Source organism: Saccopteryx bilineata, chromosome 2 (genome assembly GCF_036850765.1).
Source record: "Saccopteryx bilineata isolate mSacBil1 chromosome 2, mSacBil1_pri_phased_curated, whole genome shotgun sequence".
NCBI classification, from domain to species: Eukaryota; Metazoa; Chordata; class Mammalia; order Chiroptera; family Emballonuridae; genus Saccopteryx; species Saccopteryx bilineata.
In genome coordinates this window covers 7135503-7162644 of record NC_089491.1, presented here as the reverse complement: position 1 = coordinate 7162644, position 27142 = coordinate 7135503, and the positions used below count along the sequence as shown (strand labels likewise).

General features: G+C 51.9%; 1 protein-coding gene and 1 non-coding gene across 3 annotated transcripts; both read left to right on the top strand.

The window, feature by feature from the left end:
• Positions 1-1455: 1455 nt before the first annotated feature.
• On the top strand, positions 1456-20578 carry PHYHD1 (phytanoyl-CoA dioxygenase domain containing 1). 2 transcript variants are annotated; one of them, XM_066255996.1, is made up of 12 exons: positions 1456-1577; positions 1882-1961; positions 8967-9125; positions 12455-12530; positions 12669-12716; positions 16274-16329; positions 16415-16477; positions 17052-17073; positions 19107-19235; positions 19334-19450; positions 20022-20148; positions 20252-20578. In XM_066255996.1, exons 2-12 carry the CDS (start codon positions 1929-1931, stop codon positions 20295-20297), a joined length of 876 nt encoding a protein of 291 aa, XP_066112093.1. In that variant the 5' UTR covers positions 1456-1577; positions 1882-1928; the 3' UTR covers positions 20298-20578. The 2 variants fall into 2 exon arrangements, with proteins under 2 accessions (XP_066112093.1, XP_066112092.1); XM_066255995.1 differs by lacking the exons at positions 1456-1577; positions 12669-12716.
• On the top strand, positions 15740-15815 carry TRNAG-GCC (transfer RNA glycine (anticodon GCC)). Its single transcript has one exon. It is a non-coding gene; the product is annotated as a tRNA-Gly (tRNA).
• Positions 20579-27142: the final 6564 nt, after the last annotated feature.

Sequence of the window (27142 nt, the reverse complement as noted above, 5' to 3'; positions counted from 1 at the left end):
TGGAAGCCGTCGCCCAGGTGATATTAATGTGTGTTGAGAATCCTTGTAGCCTGGGGCTTGGTTTTGGGATTAAGCCTTTCCCACCCTTTTTGATGTGGGGTGGTACAATCCAGTCATGCCTCAGAGAAGTGACTTTGTATTAGAGACTTCCCTATTTTGTATATTGGATTAAGAGTTTGGATTGCTACACTATAAAATGGGGGTAGAACAAGAGTTTTCACTCTTGGTTCCTGAGGTTAGCATTAGAAGAGAGAGCAGAGGAGAGCAGAGAAAGGCCACGTGGAGGAGGCCAGGAGAAGCAGCCAAGATGGCGGAGTGCTGAGTGAGATGCCAGTTTGTGTAGAGTTTGTATCTGGGATAAGGAAGGAGATGGGGAACAGAGGTGAATAAGTCTGGTGGTGAGCTAGAAACCTTTGATTCTAGGAAACTCAGATAAGTCAGTGGCTTTGTGAGCACTGAATGTGATTGGGTTTTGGAGCCCAGAGTGTGTTTTTACTTGCCCGCTGGGTGCAAGCTAGGATTAAAGACTATGGCCCACCAGTTTGTGGCTCCGTTGTTTCTTTACCGACTCTCCGAATCCAATGCGAACCTGCATGAGCCAGGCGGCGGCTGTGATAGTGGTCCTGGCCGTGCCTCCTGGCTTTACAAGCCTCCACAGCAAGCCTTTGGTGAAGCTGCCAGGACAGTTGTTAGTCCAGCGTGATGGGCCCTCGCTGTGCTCCTGGCCCATCCTCTCTCCACCTGTTGGGTGGCGGCAGCAGAAGGGGCCAGGACAGCCAGTGAGCTGAGTCTCGGCTCTCTTTCCCACATGGTTCTGTCCTCCACCTGCCCTCCTCTCCCAGCCTAACCCCGTGGACCTCCTGTCCCTCCAGCCTCAGGAGCTGCGCAGGGCTCACCCCTTCCCCAGCCCTCCTGGGGGAAGCTAGGACCAAGCAGCTGCTTCCAGCGTGGTGGCCCAGGAAACTATTTGACCTTGGACAAAGGCTCCTGAGGCCTGAGCTGTGTCCCTTTGCCATTCAGAAAGTCCTTTCCGGGAAGGCCAGTGGCCAGGTTCTCAGAAGCCAGAATGAATGGCCCTATCTGCAGCTGAGCAGGGCTGGCTCCAACCCCCGGCCTCCCCGTGCCTGGAGACACCAAACATCCTGGGCCTGGAAGTGGGGAACAGGAACCGTGGCTCGCTCTTTCTTTCTGAAGACCGAGGTCCCCACTCTCGAGCTCCTTCCTCCTTTTAAGATCCCCTTCTCTTCTGCCTTCCATTAGCTACGAAGACTGCACTACACACTCCCTTCCATAATCCCCTCAGGTCCAAGAGTTTCAGGGCTGGGAGGGGCCCAGTCAACTCACTGAAGACCAGGATCTTCCACCTTCGGATTGCAAAACCAGCCCCAAACCCACCCTGCATTGCACCCCACCCAGACGATGCTGGTGGCCCCGCGGACTTGCGTATCCTTGACTGCCAGCCGATGTTGATCAGAGGTGTCAGAATCAGTGGTGGCACCTGGGCTGACACTCAGGCGTCCCCTTGTCTGCCCAGCTTCTTTTCCAGACACTCCTGGAATTCCACTTCTGGGCACCTGGTCAGCAGCCCCAGTGCGGGCTGGGTCGGGGGAGCAGTGAGAAGCTATGAAGGAAACCAGAAAGGGCTCATTCTGGATTAGCTGGGAAAATGGCCCCGGGGTCTGGGGTTGAGGCAGAGGCAGGGGCCCCTCCAGGCACAGAAGTCAGAGGGGGCCTGAAAAGCCTAGGGCTCAGCCTGCGGGGGGCTCAGGACGGTCCGAGTGGGGGAGGGGCAGGGTGGGGTTTTCTCTGGGTAGGGAATGGTTAAGTCCTGGGCCTCCCAGTTTCTGTTCGCTTTCGCCTCCTGACCTTTTTCCTCTCCAGCCTCAGGCACAACACCAAGAACCACCGACCTCCCCAGCCTCGTCCTCATGGCCAGCCTGAGCCCCGTGCAGCTCCAGAAGGTAGGAGGCTGCAGGGTGGGCCCTAGGGAGGGTCAGGTGAGAGTGAGAAGACCCTCTGGACCCGACCAGAAGTACTCCCAGTCCTGACAACTCAACCCCACCCCCTGCCATTTTTTAGAAAAGGAAACTGAAGCCAGAGTGGTTAGTTCCCAACCATGGACCTCTGACTTCTGCCCACAGCCTGGGGCGGCGGGACCACAGGACAAGGGTGGGATGGGAATGTGTGTGTATGTGTGTGACTGAAACCGGTAATAGAGACAGGGTCAGCCAGTCCCAGCCCCAGTCCCGGGTCCGGGCCTGCGGTGGGGGTGGGGCGGGGCGGGGCCAGCCAGGGGCGATTGTCTCCCAGAGCCAGGCTCTGGCGCCAGGGTCCCACGTGCTTTTAAACACAAAAACTGAACTCATGGGAATTAGAGCGACATAATCTTTTAAATAACATGACCCTTGTTCATTCCTGATGACAAGAGAATAATACAGGAAAGCTCAAAAAAGTACATTGAAAACCACCCATAAATTCTTACGCTGACACAATGTTTCTGGCTAATCCGCTGTAGAATCCATCCTAATAGCTACAGTTCATTGCTCATTGAGTGCTTGGCATATGGCCAGATGCTAATTTGTGTTTGGCTTTTTAAAAAACTTTTTTTATCAGGAACATATTCTCCTGTCGGTAAATATTCTTCTACCATGTGATACTTTTCAGCTGCGTTGTGTTGCAGATAGACGACTTGTGCTGAGCATTGAAGGTTATTTCTGATTTATTGTGGTCATTAAACAAGCCTCAGAATACCCCCATTCCTCTTTGCTCCCTATTTGCTAATCCTCCAGCTTCTTTTTTTTTTAAATGTATTTATTGATTTTAGAACGAGAAGGTGGTGGGGAGAGAGAGAAAAACATTGATTTGTTCCACATATTTATGCATTCATTGGTTGACTCCTGGATGTGCCGTGACCTGTAGTAAGGTACCAAAAAGCTGCAAATTAATATTAATATTCTGGGAGAAAAGGTCAGGCTTTCCTGTCCTTTCTTTGGAAAATGGAGGAAAAAGAATATAGAAGTCTCCTGACTTACAAGGACAACTAGGGTCATTTGGTTTTAAATTCTCTGAAAGGATTAAGGTTATCTGAAGAACTCCCTTTCTCTTTCAATAAGAGACAAAATTAATGTACCACCCTACACTGATTTTAGCTCTCCCTCCCTTCCTGGAATCTGAGATTAACCTGTACCTCTAGGCAAAGGAGGAGAGATGGATACTAAAGGGATTTGTGAATGACTTGGATTGTATTCAACATTACCTTGAAGGTTTTAACGTTTTCTGTAAATCCCTTAGACAAATGTTAATCTTGTTAATGTAACATAAATCTGACTGTCAAATGTTATAGTCTTGTTAATGATTGTGTCATGCTGTCATGCCCCTCAACCTGTATGTGGTCAAAGGGTATATAACCAGCCCCTGAAATGTATTCGGCATGCACGATTTGGGTCTGCAATTGCCCCGTGTCAGCCATATGTGGCTGGCATATTTAACAAATCTCCTCCTTCAATAAAACTCTTCATCAAAATTTATCTGGACTGGGTGTCTCTACGTGGACTCGATGAAGTGAGGTACGGTGCCTTTCAGAATCTGAGGTGCAGTACTTTATAACAACCAGAGTTCAAACATGCAACCTTGGCATATAGGGATAATGCTCTAACCAACTGAACTACCCAGGCAGGGTCCTCCAACCTCTTATCTCAAGAATTCTAGCAGTGTGTTTACAGGATCTCGGGTATGCACATGTAGCTGTGGATGACCTAGTTCCCAAGGTGACGATTTCGGCTTGATTCTGTGATGAGGATTGAGTTTCTATCATGCAGAGCTGCCCAGAGACTGAAGGGCCCATGGTGGGCAGCTGTTGGGCAGATAAAATGTATTATGCTCACTTTGTTAAAGATGGCGTTGCCCACGTGGAGGCCATTGCTCAGGTGATATTAATGTGTGTCTCTGTGGGCTGTGGGCAGGCAGGATCCTTGTAGCCTGGGGCTTGGTTTTAGGATTAAGCCTTTCCCACCCTTTTTGATGTGGGGTGGTACAATCCCATCATGCCCCAGATAACTGACTTTGTATTAGAAACTTCCCTATTTCATATATTGGATTAAAGGTTATGAATCTACACTATAAGATGGGAGCAGAACAGGAGCTTGCTCTCTCGGTTCCGGAGATTATCATTAACATTAGAGAGCAGAGAAAGGCCATGTGGAGGAGGCCAGGAGAAGCAGCCAAGATGGCGGAGTGTTGAGTGAGAAGCCAGTTTGTGCAGAGTTTGTGCAGGGAGAAGGAAGGAGATGGGAAACATAGGTGAATAAGTCTGATGAGCTAGAAACCTTTGATTCTAGGAAACTCGGATAAGTCAGTAGCTTTGTGAGCACTAAATGTGAGTGGGTTTTGGAGCCCAGTGTGTGTTTTTACTTGCCCGCCGGATGCAAGCTAGGATTAAAGATGATGGCCTATCAGTTTTTGGCTCCGTTGTTTCTTTACCGACTGTCCAAATCCAATGCGAACCTGCATGGGCCAGGCGGCTGTGATAGTGGCCGTGGCCACTGGCCATACAGCAGCCATGAACATCTAAATTTCCCATGTGTGCATGGAAGGCAGGACTGAGTGTCCATGGAGGCGGGAAATCGGGGTGATGGGGTTTCAGTAACTGGAAACAGGCACTTCACCGTGGGTTCAAGAGGTGACTTGCAATGCCCCTAATCAGGTTAAGACTTTATACCTGCAAGCAAACATGCAGATGACCTTTTTTTTGTTAAAAAAAGATTAAACAAAAAATTTTTTTCATTAAAGTATTTTTTAAGTCTTTATTTTTTATTTATTTATTTATTTCAGAGACAGAAAGTGAGTCAGAGCGAGGGATAGACAGGGACAGACAGACAGGAACGGAGAGAGATGAGAAGCATCAATCATTAGTTTTTCATTGCGCTTGCAACACCTTAGTTGTTCATTAATTGCTTTCTCATATGTGCCTTGACCGCGGGTATTCAGCAGACCGAGTAACCCCTTGTTGGACCCAGCGACCTTGGGTTCAAGCTGGTAGACTTTTGCTCAAACCAGATGAGCCCACGCTCAAGCTGGCGATCTCGAGGTCTCGAACCTGGGTCCTCTGCATCCCAGTTCGACGCTCTATCCACTGCGCCACCACCTGGTCAGGCAACAAGTCTTTATTTTTTAGAGAGGAGAGAAAGAGAGAAGGGGCAGGAGCAGGAAACATCAATTCCCACATGTGCCCTGACCAGGCAAGCCCAGGGTTTTGAACCGGTGACCTCAGCGTTCCAGGTCGATGCTTTATCCACTGCGCCACCACAGGTCAGGCAGATGATCTTTTCTTATCTCAATGGTCTCAGAAGGACAAGTTCTGTCCGGATAGCTCAGTTGGTTAGAGCATTGTCCTGAAGTGCAGAGGTTGTGGGTTTGATCCCCAGTCAGGGCACATACAGGAACAAATGAATGTTCCTGTCATACGTACTCTCTCTCTGTCCTTTCCTCTCACTCTCAAATCAATAAATAAGAATTTTTTAAAAATATAAGAGAGCCTGACCAGGCCATGGCACAGTGGATAGAGCATCAGACCAGGACATGGAAGACCCAGGTTCGAAACCCTGAGGTTGCGGGCTTGAGCACAGGCTTACCAGCTTCAGTACAGGGTCGCTGGCTTGAGCATGAAATCAGACATGACCCCATGGTCGCTGGCTTGAGCCCAAAGGGTGCTGGCTTGAAGCCCAAGGTCACTGACTTGAGCCCAAGGTTGCTGGCTTGAGCAAGGGGTCACTCACTGTGCTGTAGACCCCCTCCCTCTGTCAAGGCACATAAGAGAAAGCAATCAATGAACAACTAAGATGGCGCAACGAAGAATTGATGCTTCTCATCTCTCTGTCTTCTTGCCTGTCTGACCTTATCTGTCACTCTGTCTCTTGTCACAAAAAAGTAAAAAATAGGCCCTGGCCGGTTGGCTCAGCGGTAGAGCGTCGGCCTGGCGTGCGGGGGACCCAGGTTCGATTCCCAGCCAGGGCACATAGGAGAAGCGCCCATTTGCTTCTCCACCAGCCCCCTTCCTCTCTGTCTCTCTCTTCCCCTCCCGCAGCCAAGGCTCCATTGGAGCAAAGATGGCCCGGGCGCTGGGGATGGCTCCTTGGCCTCTGCCCCAATGCTAGAGTGGCTCTGGTCGCGGCAGAGCATCGCCCCCTGGTGGGCAGAGCGTTGCCCCTGGTGGGCGTGCCGGGTGGATCCCGGTCGGGCGCGTGCGGGAGTCTGTCTGACTGTCTTTCCCCGTTTCCAGCTTCAGAAAAATACAAAAAAAAAAAAAAAAGTAAAAAATAAGTGGTAGAGCGTCGGCCTAGTGTGCAGGAGTCCCGGGTTTGATTCCCAGCCAGGGCACACAGGAGAAGTGCCCATCTGCTTCTCCACCCCCCCCCCCCCCAACTCCTTCCTCTCTGTCTCTCTCTTCCCCTCCTGCAGCCAAGGCTCCACTGGAGCAAAGTTTGTCCGGGCACTGAGGATGGCTCTGTGGCCTCCGCCTCAGGCACTAGAATGGCTCTGGTTGCAACAGAGTGGTGCTCCAGAGGGGCAGAGCATCACCCCCTGGTGGGCATGCTGGGTGGATCCCGGTCGGGCGCATGTGGGAGTCTGTCTGATTGCCTCCCCATTTCTAGCTTCAGGAAAAAAAAAAAAAAAAAAAAAGTAAAAACTAGGCCCTGGCCGGTTGGCTCAGTGGTAGAGTGTTGGCCCAGTGTGTGAAAATCCCGGGTTCAATTCCTGGTCAGGGCACACAGGAGAAAAAAAAACCCATCTGCTTCTCCACCCTTCCCCTTCTCCTTCCTCTGGATCTCTCTCTTCTCCTCCCATAGCCAAGGCTCCATTGGAGCAGAGTTGGCCTGGGCACTGAGGATGGCTCCATGGCCTCTGCCTCAGGTGCTAGAATGGCTCTGGCTGCAATGGAGCAACACTCCAGATGGGCAGGGCATCACCGCCTGGTAGACATCATGCTGGGTGGATCCGGGTCAGGCGCATACTGGAGTCTGTCTCTCTGCCTCCCGGTTCTAACTTCAGAAAAATAAAACAAAACAAAACAAAAAAATGTAAAAAATAAATAAAATAAAATTGAAGGAGAAATATTTTCCCAGATAAAAATAAAAAATAAATATATAAAAGAAACTTTGGGTTTAAAACAAACAAAAAAAAGAGGACTGGAGGCAAATCAGAGTAAGCTGTGGGTTTTAACTCACCTCTGCGCTTGGGCTGTAGCCTAGCTCCTCATGGCCTGGACCCTGGCACTCTCTGGGGCCTGCCTCCCACAGCCCCACGGTCTGCTCCGTCAAGTCCCGGCTCCTCACGTTGCTCCTGTGTTCAGGGGCTTCACACATCCTGTTCTCCATCTGGAGCGCTCCGCCCTGTCTCTTCCACTCCCTGTTATTCCGCTGGTCCCTTTAAATGTCACTTCCTCAGGGCTGCTGCCCTGCGACCTCCTGTCCTCCCCATCTGGTTTACATTAGACTCCTTCCTTTAGTTCTAGAACTGCCCTCGCCCTAGAACTAGCAATTTGTGAGTTTGTTCACCCGTGTGCTTGGGTGTTCCCTGTCAGCCTCCCTTGCTAGACTGTAAGCTCCAGGAGGGCAGACGTCCTGGCTAGCTTGCTCATTACTGAAACTCCAGCTCCTAAAACTGTGTCTGGTACGCAGTCAATGCTCAATCAATTTTAGTTGAGCCCTGGTCAGGTAGCTCAGTTGGTTAGAGTGTTGCTCTGATACGCCAAAGCTGCGGGTGTGATCCCCCCTCAGGACACATACAGGAAGCAACCAATGAGTATGAGTGCACAACTATGTGGAGCAGCAAATTAATGTTTCTCTCTCTTTAAAATCAATCAATAAATTATTATTATTTGTTTTATTTTATTATTATTATTTTTTTACTGAAGCTGGAAACGGGGAGAGACAGTCAGACAGACTCCTGCATGCGCCCGACCGGGATCCACCCGGCACACCCAGCAGGGGCGATGCTCTGCCCACCACGGGGCGATGCTCTGCCTGCCCCTCTCCGGGGTGTCGCTCTGTTGCGACCAGAGCCACTCTAGCGCCTGGGGCAGAGGCCAAGGAGCCATCCCCAGCGCCCGGGCCATCTTTGCTCCAATGGAGCCTTGGCTGCGGGAGGGGAAGAGAGAGACAGAAAGGAAGGAGGTGGGGGTGGAGAAGCAAATGGGCGCTTCTCCTATGTGCCCTGGCCGGGAATTGAACCCCGGTCCCCCGCACGCCAGGCCAACGCTCTACCGCTGAGCCAACCGGCCAGGGCCTTATTATTATTATTATTATTATTATTGTTATTATTATTGTATTTTGCTGACGTGAGAAGTGGGGAGGCAGTCAGACAGACTCCCGCATGTGCCCAACCGGGATCCACCCAGCATGCCCACCAGGGGGTGATACTCTGCCCATCTGGGACATTGCTCTGTTGCAACCAGAGCCATTCTAGTGCCTGAGTCGGAGGCCATGGAGCCATCCTCAGCGCTTGGACCAACTTTGCTCCAATGGACCCTTGTCTGTGGGAGGGGTAGAGAGAGAGAAAGGAGAAAGGGAAGGGTGGAGAAGCAGATGAGCGTTCTATGTGCCCTCACTGGGAATCTAACCGGGACTTCCACACGCCGGGCTGACACTCTACTGCGGAGCCAACTGGCCAGGGCCTCAATATATTTTTTAGAATTTCAGTTGAATAAATGAATGAGGTTGTATTCCCCTGGGACCCTAGCCCACTGGAGAGGGAGGAGGGACCCTTTGCCATCTCCTTCCCCCTTCCATCATTCCAGCCCATGTTGATTGCTCCTCACTGGGTGCCAGACACTGCGGCCAGGCTGTGGGGAAAGAGCGATGAACGACACTTGGCTGTGCCCTCACGCAGTTCAGGGGAAGGGGTGAAATCAGTTCTCATGAAGAGCGTCTGGGGGATGAAGGAAGCCTGAACCTCCTTCCTGCCTGCAGTTCCGAGAGGATGGGTTCCTGGTGCTGGAGGGGTTCCTGTCTGCCGATGAGTGTGCGGCCATGCAGCGGAGGATTGGTGAGATAGTGGCCGACATGGATGTCCCTCTCCACTGCCGCACAGAATTTTCCACCCAGGAAGAGGAGCAGCTGCGAGCCCAGGTAGGTGCTGGGGGCAGGTGAGGGGGCGATCTGGTCTTGGATTGAGGCGGGGGGCTCGGTCCCCAGCCAGAGCAGCAGTCTGGGCACTCATGGCTCATGGTGATAACGAATCAGGCCACAGCCTTCCACGAGTCAGGCTCCAGGATAAGTGACTCACCTGCATATTTCCTCTACTTCTCACGATGGATGTATTATATAAGGTCAGCATTATTGTCCCCATGGGACAGGTGGGAAAAATGGGACTAGGCTCACTTGCCCCAAATCATAGGATTAGTAGTAAGTGATAGAGCAAGGATTTGAACCCACATCTGCCTGATACCAGACCCGTACTTGTTCACTGCTCTCATGCACTTCCTCAGTAGTTCTCTGGTCACAGGGCGCCTCCTGGTGGCCAGCTACCCAGAATGAGCCAAGTGATTCCTCCGGTCCTGCCTGTGTAGGGCTTCTTCCCCAGAGAGACTGGAAACTCCGCTCATTTCCCTCCAGTGTCCTAACACAACTCAGTACAGTGCGAGATGGAGAAACAGAGACTTGGTTCCTCCCACACATTTCTCCAACCTAGTCCCCCCACTGCCAACTCTGTGATCCAGACCCAGTAATGGGCCTCTCTGACCCTCACACCGAGGAGCTCCTGCCATCTGGTGGGCACAACGGGAATCACAATGACCAAAGCTGTGCAACCCACGGGACTTCAGAAAGAACAAGCGTTACAGAACCATCATTTCCTCTAAAAAGTTAGTTTCACTTGTCAGCGTTCCAGCTTTCTAGGTGGGGAATGCAAAGACGGGGTCCTGGGTCCAGCCTCACTCAAAGGCTCCCAGCAGTGAGGGGCTAAGTCTTGTGGCTTCCGAGCTGCCTTCTAAGAATGCTCCCGGGACCAGTGAGGGGGTGAGGGAGGACGGGAGGAGGAGCAAGGGTAAATATCTTGGTTTACAATGCTTGTGAAGAGCTCGGCACAGTGCCTGGTACCCAGTAAACACTCAATATTCACTACTGATTTTGTGGAAAAACTTTGAAATTAAAAGAAAATAAAGAGGGAGTGTCCTGCCTAGTTCTCCCAGCTTACCTCCCTCTGCCCTCTGCCTTTGAGTTATTTTACAACTCTAAGTTGTATAGCTCTGATCGTAATGCACACAAGATATTTGTCTATAGCAACGAATATGAACTGAGTCTGGCAGAATGCAATTATTATTCAGTGCCCTGTACTGATTACCATTGTTCAGGATGCAATTATTATTGCCCTGTAAATAGATCAGTGTTGTACCGATTTGTAAATTTGATCCAGCATTTATTATTGCCCACTTGTGCTTCCTTCAGGGAATTCTCCTTTGAACACCTCACTGGTTCCCTTGTAAATGAATGAGTTAAGTAAAATCTTTGACACATTTTTTTGTGTGTGTATTTTTTTCTGAAGTTGGAAACGGGGAGGCAGTCAGACAGACTCCCGCATGTGCCCGACCGGGATCCACCTGGCATGCCCACCAGGGGGCGATGCTCTGGAGCGACCAGAGCCATTCTAGTGCCTGAGGCAGAGACCATGGAGCCATCCTCAGTGCCCGGGCAAACTTTGCTCCAATGGAGCCTTGGCTGTCGGAGGGGAAGAGAGAGACAGAGAGGAAGGAGAGGGGGAGGGGTGGAGAAGCAGATGGGCGCTTCTCCTGTGTGCCCTGGCCAGGAATCGAACCCGGGACTCCTGCACACCAGGCTGACGCTCTACCACTGAGCCAACCGGCCAGGGCCAACTTTGACACATTTTTAGCATCGTTATATTCAATGTTACTAAAATCAGTTATGCTTCCCTGACTTGTCTCCCTCCCCCAATCCTGGTGCAGAGGAGCTAAGAACATTGAAAAAAGAAAACTTAGTTTTCAGTGGGAAAGGGTTTGACGAGGCCAAGCAGGTCACCAAGTTGAGCCATGAAGACACATGAGGGACTGGTGGGGCTGTGCCCCTGGGAAGCCAGGTGGGGTGTTGGTACCACCCAGCTTCACGCGTGTCGTATGTAGGAAGGCAGAGAGATACACATGATGGCAGTCAAGGGTGGCTAAAGCTGTGGGCAAACATGGAGCATCTTTCTGGAGCACCAGTTTCATATGATGCTAAGAAATTTAAAACAGGATATTAAAATTCACCAGGAGAGGTTATTAAGGGAACAGAAATAAGATTAGTAATAGTTTATATTTATCAAGCATTTAGTGATGCCCTTGTTGGGGGTTTTCTATTTAGCAGCAGCAGTAATAATAATAAAAGCAGATATTGGTGCCTGACCAGGTGCTGGCACAGTGGATAGAAGCGTCGGACTGGGATGCAGAGGACGCAGGTTCGAAATCCCAAGGTCACCGAGTGTGGGTTCATAAACATGACCCCATGGTCGTGGCTTGAGCCCAAAGATCGCTGGCTTAAAGCCCAAGGTCGCTGGCTTGAGTGAGGGATCACTCAGTCTGCTATAGCCCCTGGTCAAGGCACATATGAGAGAGCAATCAATGAGCAACTAAGGAGCTGCTACAACAAAGACTTGATGCTTCTTATCTCTCCCTTCCTGTCTGTCCATCCCTATCTGTCCCTCTTTCTGACTGTCAAAAAAAAAAAAAAAAAAAAGCAGATATACACATGTCACTTAACCTCATTCCAAGGACTGTTCTGGTGCTTTATATATACCTAGTCATCATCTCTACAACACCCTATAAGGTAGGTACCATTAATAGCATCTTTTTTTTTTTTTTTTCCCGAAGTTGGAAATGGGGAGGCAGTCAGACAGACTCCTGCATGTGCCCGACCTGGATCCACCCGGCACGCCCACCAGGGGGCGATGCTCTGCCCATCTGGGGCGTCACTCTGCCGCAATCAGAGCCATTCCGGGTCTGCCGCAATCAGAGCCATTCCGGGCAAATTTTGCTCCAATGGAGCCTCGGCTGCGGGAGGGGAAGAGAGAGACAGAGAGGAAGGAGAGGGGGAGGGGTGGAGAAACAGATGGGCGCTTCTCCTGTGTGCCCTGGCTGGGAATCGAACCCGGGACTCCTGCACGCCAGGCCGACGCTCTACCACTGAGCCAACTGGCCAGGGCCAATAGCATCTATTTTTTTGAGGACATTAAGCCCAGGTAGATTCAGTCATGTGGCTGTGGTCTTATTAAGAAGTTTCCAAGAAATTCCATGCCTGTGGCTTGGGGCTGTGCTTCCGGGCACTTGGGGCTCCTGTGCATGTCTGCTCAGGGAACAGGGTTGAAAAGCAGCAGCGGGTGGGAAGCATCCGAGTCCTCTTCCCCCTTTGCCAGGCCAGCTCTGACCCTGTGATGCTCTCTCGGTCCCTCTGATGTCCCTCTTCCACAGGGCAGCACAGACTACTTCTTGAGCAGCGGCGACAAGATTCGATTCTTCTTTGAGAAAGGCGTATTTGACAAGCAAGGTTCGGAGCCGGGGCCCTAGAGGTGGGGTGGCTGGACTCTGGCATCCGCTCCCAGGGCTGGGGGCAGGTGCTGAGGTTAGCTACTTGGGGGAGGCTGGACTCCAGCTCTGCAGCCGTTACCTCTTCTTTGTGCCACAGGAAATTTCCTGGTCCCTCCAGAAAAATCCATCAACAAAATTGGCCACGGTAAGCAGGGGCCGTGGGGGAAAGGGACTGGGTAAACTGAGCCCACGGTAAGTTAGTGGGCCAACAAATGGCATTTCTGACTGCATTGCCCGTCTGGCCCTGCTCCTCTGCATTTTGTGACACTAATCACACAGCACTGGGAAGAGGGGTCCACAGAGCCCCCCACACACTGATAAGCAGGTGCGGGCACCTCAGCTCTGCAGGCTTCGGGGTGATCCAGGTCTGGGCCGGGGGCCTCCTGGGTCCCGCTGCTTTCTGGAGCCTCCTTAAGGGGCACCTAACATGTTGACATGGTTCCCCTTCTGAGACCCCCAAACCACGCTAGGAAATTTTTTTTCTTTTCTTTTTTTTTTTTAATTTTAATTTTTATTTATTTATTTATTTTTATAGGGACAGAGAGAGAGTCAGAGAGTGGGATAGATAGGGACAGACAGGAACGGAGAGAGACAAGAAGCATCAATTATCAGTTTTTCATTGCAACACCTTAGTTGTTCATTGATTGCTTTCTCATATGTGCCTTGACCGCAGGCCTTCAGCAGACCAGGTAACCCCTTGCTCAAGCCAGAGACCTTGGGTTCAAGTTGGTGAGCTTTTCTTTTGTTGTTGTTGTTCAAGCCAGATGAGCCCGCGCTCAAGCTGGCAACCTTGAGGTCTCGAACCTGGGTCCTTCCGCATCCCAGTCCAACACTATCCACTGTGCCACCGCCTGGTCAGGTGGAAATTTTTTTTTTTCAGGATCATATATTATAATTTATTTTGTAGACTGCTTACTGCTTATTTTTATTTTTTTAAATTTATTATTATTTTTTAATTTGTTGACAGAGACAGAGACAGAGTCAGAGAGAGGGACAGATAGGGACAGACAGACAGGAAGGAAGAGAGATGAGAAGCATCAATTCTTTGTTGCTGCACCTTAGTTGTTCATTGATTGCTTTCTCATATGCGCCTTGACCTGGTGGCTACAGTAGACCGAGTAACCCCTTGCTCAAGCCAGTGACCTTGGGCTTTAAGCCAGTGAGCGACCTTTGGGTTCAAGCTAGCGACCATGGGGTTAGACTGCTTATTTTTATTTATTTATTTATTTATTCATTTTTTTAGAGAGGAGAGGGGGAGACAGAGAGAGAGAAGGGGGGAGGAGTTGGAAGCATCAACTCCCATATGTGCCTTGACCAGGCAAGCCCAGGGTTTCGAACCGGGGACCTCAGCATTTCCAGGTTGACGCTTTATCCACTGCGCCACCACAGGTCTGGCCTAGACTGCTTATTTTTAAACTTAAGGTATATCATGGTAGCTTTATAAGAACTTGTCGTAAAGTACATATAACATAAACTACCACTGTAACACTGTAACTTTTTTTTTTTTTTTTTTTTTGTATTTTTCCAAAGCTGGAAACGGGAGGCAGTCAGACAGACCCCCGCATGCGCCCGACCGGGATCCACCCTGCATGCCCACCAGGGGGTGATGCTCTGCCCAACTTGGGGCGTTGCTCTGCCACAATCAGAGCCACTCTAGCGCCTGAGGCAGAGGCCACATAGCCATCCTCAGCTCCCGGGCAAACTTTGCTCCTGTGGAGCCTCGGCTGCGGGAGGGGAAGAGAGAGACAGAGAGGAAGGAGAGGGGGAGGGGTGGAGAAGCAGATGGGCGCTTCACCTGTGTGCCCTGGCCGGGAATCGAACCTGGGACTTCTGCACGCCAGGCCGATGCTCTACCACTGAGCCAACTGGCCAGGGCCTGTAACTATTTTTTTTTTTTTTTAAAGATTTTATTTATTTATTATAGAGAAGAGGGGGGGAGGAGCAGGAAGGATCAACTCCTATATGTGCCTTGACCAGGCAAGCCCAGGGTTTTGAACCGGCAACCTCAGCATTTCCAGGTTGAAGCTTTATCCACTGCGCCACCACAGGTCAGGCAACTATTTTTTTATTATTGATTTTGGAGAGAAAGGAAGAGGGGGAGAGAGGAAGAGTATGTGACAGGGACATCCATCTGTTTCTGTATGTGCCCTGATGGGATCAAACCAACAACCTCTGCCCTTCCAGACAATGCTCTAACCAATTGTGCTGTCCGGGCAGGGCCACTGTAACCATTTTGAAGTGTACAATTCAGTTGCATTAAGTACAATCAACTTTTGCTTTTTTTTTTTTTTTTTTTTTTTTAGTAACTGACATATAATATTTCAAATATCTCCCAGGCTTACTGTTTGTAGTAATAATGTAGCAAATAATAAGAACTACTCTGAGGCCCTGGCCGGTTGGCTCAGTGGTAGAGCGTCGGCCTGGCGTGCAGAAGTCCCGGGTTCAATTCCCGACCAGGGCACACAGGAGAAGCGCCCATCTGCTTCTCCACCCCTCCCCCTCTTCTTCCTCTCTGTCTCTCTCTTCCCCTCCCGCAGCCAAGGCTCCATTGGAGCAAAGATGGCCCCGATGCTGGGGATGGCTCCTTGGCCTCTGCCCCAGGCGCTAGAGTGGCTCTGGTCGCGACAGAGCAATGCCCCGGAGGGGCAGAGCATCGCCCCCTGGTGGACGTGCCGGGTGGATCCCGGTCCGGCGCATGCGGGAGTCTGTCTGACTGTCTCTCCCCGTTTCCAGCTTCAGAAAAATACAAAATAATAATAATAATAATAATAATTTGTTAAGGTGATAATATTTGGGGTATTATGGGTTAAATAAAATATATTAATGCAATAAAAAAAAAACTACTCTGTAGTGCAGACCCTGGGCCGTGGTTGCACATGAGTTAGCCCTGCCAGTCTTAGGCAGCCTGAGAGCAGGGCAGGCCTTCTCGCCCCATTGTGCAGAGAATGACACTGAGGTTAATAGAAGAGAAGTCATACAGGGTGAGTGGCAGTACTGAGATGGCTACCAATGATGGCCCTTGGAGCTCTTCGTCCGTTGAGGAGCAGGGAGTCAGACTGGAGTGAGGTTCTCAGAAGGCTGGAAGGTCAAGAATAAGGTTATAGGTGAAGCCTGGTGTGGGGCAAAGGTCTGTGGAGCCCACTTCTTGGTTATAAAAATCAGAGAGCGGCCCTGGCTGGTTGGCTCAGCGGTAGAGCATCGGCCTGCCGTGCGGGGGACCCGGGTTCGATTCCCGGCCAGGGCACATGGGAGAGGCGCCCATTTGCTTCTCTACCCCCACCCCTTCCTTCCTCTCTGTGTCTCTCTTCCCCTCCCGTAGCCAAGGCTCCATTGGAGCAAAGATGGCCCGGGCGCTGGGGATGGCTCCTTGGCCTCTACCCCAGGTGCTAGAGTGGCTCTGGTCGCAGCAGAGCGAAGCCCCGGAGGGGCAGAGCATTGCCCCCTGGTGTGCAGAGCATCGCCCCTGGTGGGCGTGCCGGGTGGATCCCGGTCGGGCGCATGCGGGAGTCTGTCTGACTGTCTCTCCCTGTTTCCAGCTTCAGAAAAAGAAAAGAAAAAAAAAAAATTAAAAAAAAAAGAAAAGCAGGGAGCTTAATGCACACAAAATTGGCAAGAGTGAGGCCTGAGTCTGGTGGCCAGGGCTAGGCGTGGGAGGGCTGTGGGGGCCGGGGACCAGCCCATCAGCCCACCTCTGTCCTGCAGCTCTGCACGCCCACGACCCTGTCTTCAAGTGTGTCACACACTCCCCCAAGGTGCAGGTGAGCAGAAGTGGGGGCGAGGGTGGGAGGAGGGACCAGATGTGAATGTGGGCAGGCTGGCCGTGTAACCTCTGCCCCCTTACAGGCCTTGGCCCGAAGTCTGGGCCTCCAGATGCCCGTGGTGGTGCAGAGCATGTACATCTTTAAGGTGAGCTCCCCAGCCTCCCCAGGCCCGCTGTCAGTCGGGCAGAGTGCTCGCACCATGCCTCTCCTTACAGTGGCCCAAAAGCTGCTTCCCAGAGGAGTTATCATTACATTGGGGGAAGAACACATCAAACTGGTCTTCTCTGGCTTAGGCACCTGGCACTTAGTTGGTGCTCAGTTAAAATTTGGTGGTAGGAGGGAAGGGGATTCCTAAGACTACCTCCCCTTCTTTGGCCATTGAGATGCTCTGCTCCTAGCCTTCAAGGCCCCGCTCAGTACCACCTCCTCTGAGAGGAACTGGCCTGGGTCTTAGCCTCTCCTGCCGCCCCTTACTCCTGTCTTGTGTTTCGTTAGGCACGTGCGTGGTCACACTGGACGCATGCCGTAGGGCAGAGTCGTTTTTCTCTCTGCAGCCCTCTTGGGCTTGGCACACAGTAGGTGCTGGATAGGTGGGTGCTGATGTGAAATCCTTGGAGGTAAACATGTGCGGCAGGAAAGAACTTCCCACAAGACTCAGCGGCCCCTGCCCACTCCTGCCCTCCCCGGCTCTCACCTGCCCCTTCCTCTCTCTCTTGCAGCAACCTCACTTTGGCGGTGAAGGTGAGCCCAGAGCGGACTGTCGGCCCGGCAAAGGCCGTGGCGGGATATCCGGGACATTAGTGGTTGCTGGGTCTTCGGAGGGAAGGCAGGCACTTGCTGCGATGTCCGTAGGCTGGGGCGGAGAAGCCACCTTCGTCCCTTCCTGGAACAGTGGATTGGGAGGGTGTTCTGCAGCCCTTGTCCTAAGTGGTTCCCAAACCTGGCCACAACTTTTAGCTGGTTAAAAATAAGATTCCTGGGCCCCGTTCCCTGAGGTCATGAGGACTGCCAGGGCCTGGAAATCCTGTATTTTTAAAGGGTTCCCTGGAGGACTGACTCAGCGTAAAAATTGCTGATCTAATTCCAAACCCCACTGGATGGAGAGATACCCTTTATGGCCTCCCTCACTGGCGATTACCCACTTCTGCTCAAATACCTCCAGTCACAGGGAGCTCACCCCCTCACAGGCAACCCTTTCCTTCCTTGCACGAGCCCAAGCTGGACTTCTTGTGACCACCTCCTCCACCCACCATTCAGAGGACAGCCCCCCGCAGGGACAGCCACCTCCTCCGCAAGTCCAGCACCCCCGCTTTCTCCAGCCATTCTTCCTCCAAATGTTTTGGAACACTCACCATTAGGACACCTTCCCCTGGACACTGCCCAAATTGTCAATGTCCCTTTTAAAGTCTGGTGCTCAGAAAACAGTTCCCCGGGAAGGAAGGAAGGAGGCGAGACTAATACCCCCTTGACTTAGTTGTTACAGACAAAGGTCCTTTGGTTAGCGGTCCTCCATGCTGGCTGGGCCCCAGCATCACGAAGCAGGGGCACTTATGTTTGGTCAGCTGTCCCCCACCCCGCCGCCTTGGACCACTCTGCAGTCTTATACCACTGGGCGAATGAATCACCTGGTGGCTGGAGGTGTTGTCCCTGGTTAGGGATGGTGGCCTCAGTTACTTGGCTGAAGTTAGACAATAGCAGCTACTTTTTAGCAAGCAGTTACACTGTTGGGCCCATCACGGCACTTTTTTTTTTTTTTTTTTTAAATTTTTCTTTTTTTTAATTAATTTTTAGAGAGGAGAGAGAGTGTGAGAGAGAGAGAGAGAGAGAGAGAGAGAGAAGGGGAAGGGAGGAGCAGGAAGCATCAACTCCCACACGTGCCCTGACCAGGCAAGCCCAGGGTTTTTTTGAACCGGCAACCTCAGCGTTCCAGGTCGACGCCCCATCCACTGCGCCACCACAGGTCAGGCTATCATCCCGGCACTTTTCATACCTCATGGAACCCTCCAGCAATCCCATGAGGTAGTTTATTGTTGGGGCCGCTGTGTGGTTTAGGAAACTGAAACTTTTTTTTTTTTTTTGGTATTTTTCCGAAGTGGGGAGGCAGACAGACTCCCACATTGCCCTACAGGGATCCACCCGGTATGCCCACCAGGGGGCGATGCTCTGCCCAGCTGGGGTGTTGCTCTGTTACAGCTGGAGCCATTCTAGCGTCTGAGGCGCAGGCCAAGGAGCCATCCTCAGCATCTGGGGCCAACTTTGCTCCCATGGAGCCTTGGCTGCGGGAGGGGAAGAGAGATAGAGAGAAAGGAGAGGGGGAAGGGTGGAGAAGCAGATGGGTACTTCTCCTGTGTGCCCTGACTGGAAATCGAACCCAGGACTTCCACATGCCGGGCCAACACTCTACCGCTGAGCCAACTGGCCAGGGCTAGGAAACTGAAACTTTAAGAGGTGAAATCTTTTTTTTTTTTTTAAATGTTTATTTTATTGATTAGAGAGAAAGGGAGAGACAGGAACATCAACCTGTTCCCGAATGTGCCCTGACGGGGGATCGAATCTGCCACTTCTGTGCTTAGGATGATGCTCTAACCAACTGAGCTCACTCTATCCAGCCAGGGAGAGAGGTGAAGTCTCTTGTTCAGTCTCTGGGGCAGGAAGTGGTGAAATTCTAACTGATTGTAGGAAGACTAGGCCCGGAGGGCTCTGAGATTGGGGAGTGGGAAACAGGCCAAGGTGAATGAGGCTGGGCTCCTGATGCCCAGGCGGGCCTGCTGCAGTCTTCCCTCACCAGGACGCCTCCTTCCTGTACACGGAACCCCTGGGCCGGGTGCTGGGCTTGTGGATCGCACTCGAGGACGCCACGCTGGAGAACGGCTGCCTCTGGTTCATCCCTGGCTCCCACACCAGTAAGGACACCTGTCTCTCCCTGCCCACTCATGCCCCATCTGCCATGGGAGAGGGGCCCAGAAAAAAGAGAGGCTGAAGGCTCCATTTTGGCCTGCAGGTGGAGTGTCAAGAAGGATGGTCCGGGCCCCTGCTGGCTCAGCACCTGGCACCAGCTTCCTGGGGTCCGAGCCAGCCTGGGATACCAGCCTCTTTGTGCCCACACCAGTGTGGAGAGGTAGGCAGGATGCAGAGGGCAGGAAGGCAGGGCCCTGCAGCCGTGCCCATGGGTCTCTGCTTGCTCTGATCACCCAGCTCGCCTGAGTGCCGTGAAGTCACAGAATGACAGGTCCCTGGGCATTGGGAAACTGGGACTTCCAGGCTCTTTAGGCAAATGACTGAATCTCTCGGTTTCTCCAAACAGCAAGTGCAGAGGTAGTGAGCTGTACCTAAGATGCTTACACAGAACCCATGTGGCATGGCACACAGTAAGCGGTCCCAGCTGCCCGCATTAGTGCCCCATCTTCCTTTTGGAAAAGAGAACACCGAGGTCCAGCTCAACATTCACCGGCAAGATCCCAGCTGACGAGCACAGAAGGGGATGTCTTTGCTAAAGCTTGCCAAGGGCACAGGCCCCAGCAGAAGGGACTGGGTCCCGGGGAGCCCATGTCCCACAGCACAGCCTCAGACCCTGGGGCAGGCTGCAGGCTCCTGAACCTTCAGGGAGGGGGATGGGGGTGAATAGGTCACAAAACTGCTTTAGTATTGGGGGCCCTGTGTCCCTTCTTGACCTGCTGTGTCCCTGCCAGGGGCCCTTGTCCTAATCCATGGAGAAGTGGTGCACAAGAGCGAGCAAAACCGCTCTGATCACTCCCGCCAGGCCTACACTTTCCACCTCATGGAGGCCTCTGGCACCATCTGGAGCCCAGAGAACTGGTAGGTGGCAGGGAGGGTGTGTCCCGGTCTCCTGAGGAGGTCCTGGCAGTGGTGGGGGAGGGGGAAACAGTGACACTGACACCGTCATCTCTGTCTGCTGCAGGCTCCAGCCAACAGCTGAGCTGCCCTTCCCCCCACTGTACACCTAAAGGTCCCTGCTGGGTTGGGCACTGGCCCCTCCCAGGAAGCTGCGGGCTGCCCAGCTGCAACGGGGAAGTCACAGCTCTCCTGGGTTTTCCTTCTGCCAGTCTGTGCCCCTCGGCCCTGCAGATAGGCAGGTAAGAGGTGGCAGCCAGGCGGCAGGGGTCCAGTTATGTGCCTTTCCCAAGATGTTTCCCCCCTGCCCCAACACAGCTTCCCTCCGGAGCAGTGATTTTCAGCCTTTTTCATTTCATGGCACACATAAACTAATTATTAAAATTCTGTGGCACACCAAAAAATGTATTTTTTGCTAATCTAACAACAAAAAAAGGTTTACAAGTGGTCCCTTGTCTATCGTGGGAGTTAGGTTCCAGAACCCCTGCGACAGGTAAAAATCCATGAAGTAGTGACCTTATACTTATTTTATTATTTATATATATTTTAAGGCTTTTTAAAAAATTTATTTATTCATTTTAGAGAGGAGAGGGAGACAGAGAGAGAGAAGGGGGGAGGAGCTGGAAGCATCAACTCCCATATGTGCCTTGACCAGGCAAGCCCAGGGCCCCGAACTGGCGACCTCAGCATTTCCAGGTTGATGCTTTATCCACTGCGCCACCACAGGTCAGGCTATATTTTAAGGCTTTTAAACCCTCCCCACACTCTTATAAACCTTTCCCACAGTTATTAACCTTTCCCATACTTTTTATATTGTTTTTGATTTTTTAGGTTAAAAAATGCTTATTTTGACCTGGCCGGTTGGCTCAGCAGTAAAGCGTCGGCCCATCGTGTGGAAGCCCCAGGTTCGATTCCTGGCCAGGGCACACAGGAGAAGCGCCTATCTGATTCTCTACCCTTCCCCCTCTCCTTTCTCTTTATCTCTCTCTTCTCCTCCAGCAGCCAAGGCTCCATTGGAGCAAAGCTGGCCGGGGCGCTGAGAATGGCTCTGTGGCCTTCCCCTCAGGCGCTAGAATGGCTCCTGCTGTGACAGAGTGACGCCCCAGAGGGGGCCAAGTATCGCCCCCTAGTGGGCATGCTGAGTGGACCCCAGTTGGGTGCATGTGGGAGTCTGTCTCTCTGCCTCCCTGCTTCTCACCTTGGAAAAATACAAAAAAAAATTGCATTTTTACTACAAAAATAATTAAAATAATATATAAAAATACCTATGTACTGTAAAATCCTGCAATATAGCAAAAAATCCGCAATACAGTGAGACTGCAAAGTGAACCACGATATGGCAAGGGACAACTGTAATTCTGATTCATTCCCATCAGGTGTCTACTATTGTGTTGACTGTTGTCTTCTTTTTAAGATTTTATTTATTGCTTTTTAGAGACAAGAGAGGGAGAGAAAGGGGGAGAGGAGTGGAAAGTATCAACTTGCTGTAGTTGCTTCTCATATGTACCTTGACCGAACAAGCCCAGGGTTTCAAACTGGTGACCTCAGTGGTCCAGGTTGATGCTTTATCCACTGCGTCACCACAGGTCAGGCAAGTTGTCATTTTAAAAGTTTTGACAATCTAAGGGAAAAGAAGTCAGTGCATCTGACTAAATAGCCAGGTATATTGCCTCACCAGGTGGTGGCGCAGTGGGCAGAGCGTCAGACTCAGACACAGAGGACCCAGGTTTGAAACCCTGAGGTTGCTGGCTTGAGCATGGGCTCACCAGCTTGTGTGAAGGGTCGCTGGCTTGAGTGTGGAATCATAGACATGACCCCATGGTCGCTGGCTTGAAGCCCAGGGTTGCTGGCTTGAGCAAGGGGTCACTCATTCTGCTGTAGCTCCCCCCACCCCTGTCAAGGCACATATTAGAAAGCAATCAATAAATAACTAAGGAGCCACAATGAAGAACTGATACTTCTCTCTCCCTTCCTGTCTGTCCCTCTGTCTCTGTCACACAAAAATAGGTATTGCATGTTTTGTTTAAAAAATTTTTTTTTTGTATGTTTCTGAAGTTGGAAACGGGGAGGCAGTCAGACAGACTCCCACATGCGCCCAACCGGGATCCACCTGGTATGCCCACCAGGGGGCGATGCTCTGCCCATCTGGGGTGTTGCTCTGTTGCAACCAGAGCCATTCTAGTGCCTGAGGCAGAGGCCATAGAGCCACCCCCAGCACCTGGGCCACCTTTGCTCCAATGGAGCCTTGGCTGCGAGAGGGGAAGAGAGAGACAGAGAGGGAGGGGGAGGGGTGGAGAAGCAGATGGGCGCTTCTCCTGTGTGCCCTGGCCGGGAATAGAACCCGGGACTCCTGCACGCCAGGCCAACGCTCTACCACTGAGCCAACTGGCCAGGGCCCTGGTATTGCATGTTTTAAAGATGCTCACGGCACACCGGTTGAAAATTCCTGCTCTAGAGGAATTCCCCCACTACTCTGCCAGCTTCTTACTCTCCTCTCCTCTCAGACAGAACTCTATTATGGTATAAGACATTGAAGAAAAATGACTTCTGAATGCAGCTTCTTGATCTTCCCATCCCAAGCAGGCCTGTTCTCAAAATGAGGGCCCTACTAAAAATCATCCCACGTGTCCCAGCCCTGGCTGGTGAGGTTTACAATTTTCCTGAGAGCCAGTCACACACATTTAGTGGTCACTCATTGTGCTAAGAGCTTCACGTGCTGTATCTCACTTAGTCTTCACACCGACGGACCTTTGAGGTGGGTGCTGTTACCATCCACGTTGACAGGTTAGGTGACCTGTCCAAGTCACAGAGCTGTTCAGTTGTTCAGCGAGCTCACCCTGATCCAGAGCCTGTGCTTCTAACCTTGGGGTGGGGAAATATGACCAGGGCGGGGAATCCAGTCCCAGCTTCTGGTCCTGGCTCTGTGATCAAACAGCTTTCTAGTCTCAGGCCGGGCCCTTCTTCTCGCTGGGCCTAAGGCCACCATGGGTCCCTCCTGCTTGGGCATGACTGGCAGGCACCCAGGCCTTTTTTTTTTTTTTTTTTTTTAATAGGGACAGAGAGAGAGTCAGAGAGAGGGATAGACAGGGACAGACAGGAGCGGAGAGAGATGAGAAGCATCAATCATCAGTTTTTCGTTGCGACACCTTAGTTGTTCATTGATTGCTTTCTCATATTTGCCTTGACCGGGGGCCTTCAGCAGACCAAGTAACTTCTTGCTGGAGCCAGTGACCTTGGGTCCAAGCTGGTGAGCTTTTTGCTCAAGCCAGATGAGCCCGCCCTCAACCTGGTGACCTCGGGGTCTCGAACCTGGGTCCTTCTGCATCCCAGTCCGACGCTCTATCCACTGCACCACCACCTGGTCAGGCCACCCAGGCCTTTAGCAAAAACAACTACCAGGCCCTGGCTGGTTGGCTCAGTGGTAGAGCGTCGGCCTGGCGTGCAGGAGTCCTGGGTTCGATTCCTGGCCAGGGCACACAGAAGAAGCACCCATCTGCTTCTCCACCCCCCCCCTCCTTCCTCTCTGTTTCTCTCTTCTCCTCCAGCAGCAGAGGCTCCACTGGAGCAAAGTTGGCCCAGGCGCTGAGGATGGCTCCATGGCCTCGCCTCAGGCGCTAGACTGGCTCTGGTCGCTACAGAGCAACACCCCAGATGGGCAGAGCACCGCCCCCTGGTGGGCATGCCAGGTGGATCCCGGTCAGGTGACTGCCTCCCCGTTTCCAACTTCAGAAAAATACAAAAAAAAACCCACAAAAAAAACCAACCAACAAACAAACAAAAAAACAACTACCAAATCCAGGACCTGTTTAGCTGGCGTCTGGTCCAGAGGTTGCAAGTTGGGCTACTAGTGGATTCCAGACCACATACGTGTTCTGTCTGGGTCTCAGCAATTTTTTTTTTTTTAGAGAGGAGAAAGTGAGAGAGAGAGAGAGAAGGGAGAGGGATGAGCAAGAAGCATCAACTCCCATATGTGCCTTGACCAGGCAAGCCCAGGGTTTTGAACCAGCAAACTCAGCGTTCCAGGTCGACGCTTTATCCACTGAGCCACCACAGGTCAGGCGGTCTCAGAAATTTTAAAAAATTTTTATATATTGATTGATTTTAGAGAAAGAAAGGAAGGGAGAAAGAGAGAACTCTTTTTTTTTTTTAATTGAGAGACAGAGAAGCAGAGACAGACTCTCTCATGCGCCCAGACTGGGATCCACCTGGCAAGGCCTCTACCAGGCAATGCTTTCCCCATCTGGGGCGTTGTTTTGTTGCTCAGAACAGAGCCATTTCAGTGCCTGAGGTGGAGGCCATGGAGCCATCCTCAGTGCTCCGGGCCACACTGCTTGAACCATTTGAGCCATGGCTGCGGGAAGGGGTGGGGAGAGAGAAAGAAAGAGAGAGAGGGGGCGGTAGAGAAGCAGATGGTTGCCTTTCCTGTGTGCCCTGACTGGGAATCGAACCTGGGACTTCCACACACCAGGCCAACGCTCTACAACTGAGCCAACCAGCCAGGACAAGAGAGAGAAAGATTGATTTGTTGTTCCACTTATCTGTGCTTTCACTGGCTGATTCCTTTACGTGCCCTGACCAGGAATCAATCCCGCACAATCCTGATGTATTGGGATGATACTCTAACCAAGTTACCTGGCCAGGGCCAGCCTCTGTGTTTCTATAAAAACTTTTTTTTTTTTTTTACAGGGACAGAGAGAGAGTCAGAAAGAGGGATAGATAGAGACAGGCAGACAGGAACGGAGAGAGACGAGAAGCATCAATCATCAGTTTTTCATAGCAACACCTTAGTTGTTCATTGATTGCTTTCTCATATGTGCCTTGACTGCGGGCCTTCAGCAGACTGAGTAAGCCCCCGCTCGAGCCAGTGACCTTGGGTCCATACTAGTGAGCTTTTTTTTTTTTTTTTTCTGAAGCTGGAAACAGGGAGAGACAGTCAGACAGACTCCCGCATGCGCCCGACCGGGATCCACCCGGCACGCCCACCAGGGGCGTCGCTCTGCCGCGACCAGAGCCACTCTAGCGCCTGGGGCAGAGGCCAAGGAGCCATCCCCAGCGCCCGGGCCATCTTTGCTCTGATTGAGCCTTGGCTGCAGGAGGGGAAGAGAGAGACAGAGAGGAAGGAGGGGGGGGTGGAGAAGCAAATGGGCGCTTCTCCTATGTGCCCTGGCCGGGAATCGAACCCGGGTCCCCCGCACGCCAGGCCGACGCTCCACCGCTGAGCCAACCGGCCAGGGCCGCTAGTGAGCTTTTTGCTCAAGCCAGATGAACCCGCGCTCAAGCTGGCAACCCCGGGATCTCGAACCTGGGTCCTCTGCATCCCAGTCCGGCGCTCTATCCACTGCGCCAGTGCCTGGTCAAGCTATAAAAACTTTTTTAAATTGGGAGATTTTGGCTAGAGATTGTCTTGCCAGTTCAATCTCTAGTCAGGGCACATACAGGGACAGATCACTGTTCCTGTCTCTCTCCCTTTCTCTCTAAAACCAGTATATATAAAAAAGGTTTAAACTGAGAGATTTTACGTAACCATCAGACTTCTAAGCTTCCTTGAAACAGGTCAGCAGCCCTGGGCCTGTCGTCTAGCACGCTGACTGGCTGCAGCTGCCTCCGTAAAGGGCCGTGCACTCTCTGCATCCCACTTCCCGTCCTCCTTCACTGCAGTGCCTGCCTGGCCGCAGCGGCCATGAGTTTGCGGCCTTGATTCCCAGCTCCCTCTGGATGCACAGACAAGCCACAGCTCAGATGACAGGGCCCTTTCCCAAGGCCCCAGGAGTCGAGGCAAAGCCGCTGCTCTTCCCCGACGTTCTGCCACCTCCGTTAGCCAGCAGGAGGGAGTCAGAAGGGTTAGTCAAGCTTCGAGTCCCAAAGGAGTCTCGCTACTTTCTCCTGAGGTAAAGGACGTGACAGTGATTCCACAAGCTCCCTAGAGCTCTACTTCTGGCTTCCGGCCTTAGTGGACCAAGGTTCTCAGCCTCTCCCGCTAGGCCCCTCCCTGCCAGGCTGGGTGAGAAGCCAGGAGGAACCCCCAGCTCCTCCCCCAGCCCTTCCCCACGTGCAATGAATCAGTAGCACAGCTCCCCTTCAGCTCTTCCTAGCCCACATGGGAGAAACCACATGCATTTGGCTATTTTCCTCTTGGGTTTTTCTCCAAATAAAGCCAAGGTCACTCTCCTTGGTCTCCAAGTACAACCTAAGAAAGTACATCTGTTGGCTTGCTAAGAAGACTGGCCTTGGGTAATAATGACACTTTTCCCTACTGATTGCGCATGATGTGTGGGCCCTGGGCTGGACACTATACATCCTTACCTCACCAGATCCTCACAACACTCTGTGAGGTGCAGGCTCTAATTATTCCCATCTTGCAGACAGGAGAACTGAGGTCTGGAGTGGTTAAGCCACTCACACTGTTAAGAAGTGGGACAGTCAAGGCTTGACCAGTTTAGTTTGACACAGAACCTAAAGTGTTAACCATTATGCAATATGGCCTTCAGTGTCCACACCGGCCCCTCTAAGGATTGCGAAGTGGGAATGGGGGCTAGAGCGTATTTTAAGTTCAAGCCTCTTCACTTTTTTTTTTTTTTTTCATTTTTCTGAAGCTGGAAACAGGGAGAGACAGTCAGACAGACTCCCGCATGCACCCGACCGGGATCCACCCGGCACGCCCACCAGGGGGCGACGCTCTGCTCACCAGGGGGCGATGCTCTGCTCATCCTGGGTGTCGCCATGTTGCGACCAGAGCCACTCTAGCGCCTGGGGCAGAGGCCACAGAGCCATCCCCAGCGTCCGGGCCATCTTTGCTCCAATGGAGCCTTGGCTGCAGGAGGGGAAGAGAGAGACAGAGAGGAAAGCGCGGCGGAGGGGTGGAGAAGCAAATGGGTGCTTCTCCTGTTTGCCCTGGCCGGGAATCGAACCCGGGTCCTCCGCCAAGCCTCTTCACTTTTTAATATCAGCAAAACTAAAC

Bases quoted from the DNA above. Each gene is read 5' to 3' on its own strand.
- PHYHD1 (XM_066255996.1), top strand. From the start codon at position 1,929: ATGGCCAGCCTGAGCCCCGTGCAGCTCCAGAAG. The intron at 12,531-12,668 runs GTTCGGAGCCGG...TTTGTGCCACAG, and splicing joins AGGCGTATTTGACAAGCAAG to GAAATTTCCTGGTCCCTCCA. The intron at 19,451-20,021 runs GTAGGCAGGATG...TGTCCCTGCCAG, and splicing joins GCCCACACCAGTGTGGAGAG to GGGCCCTTGTCCTAATCCAT.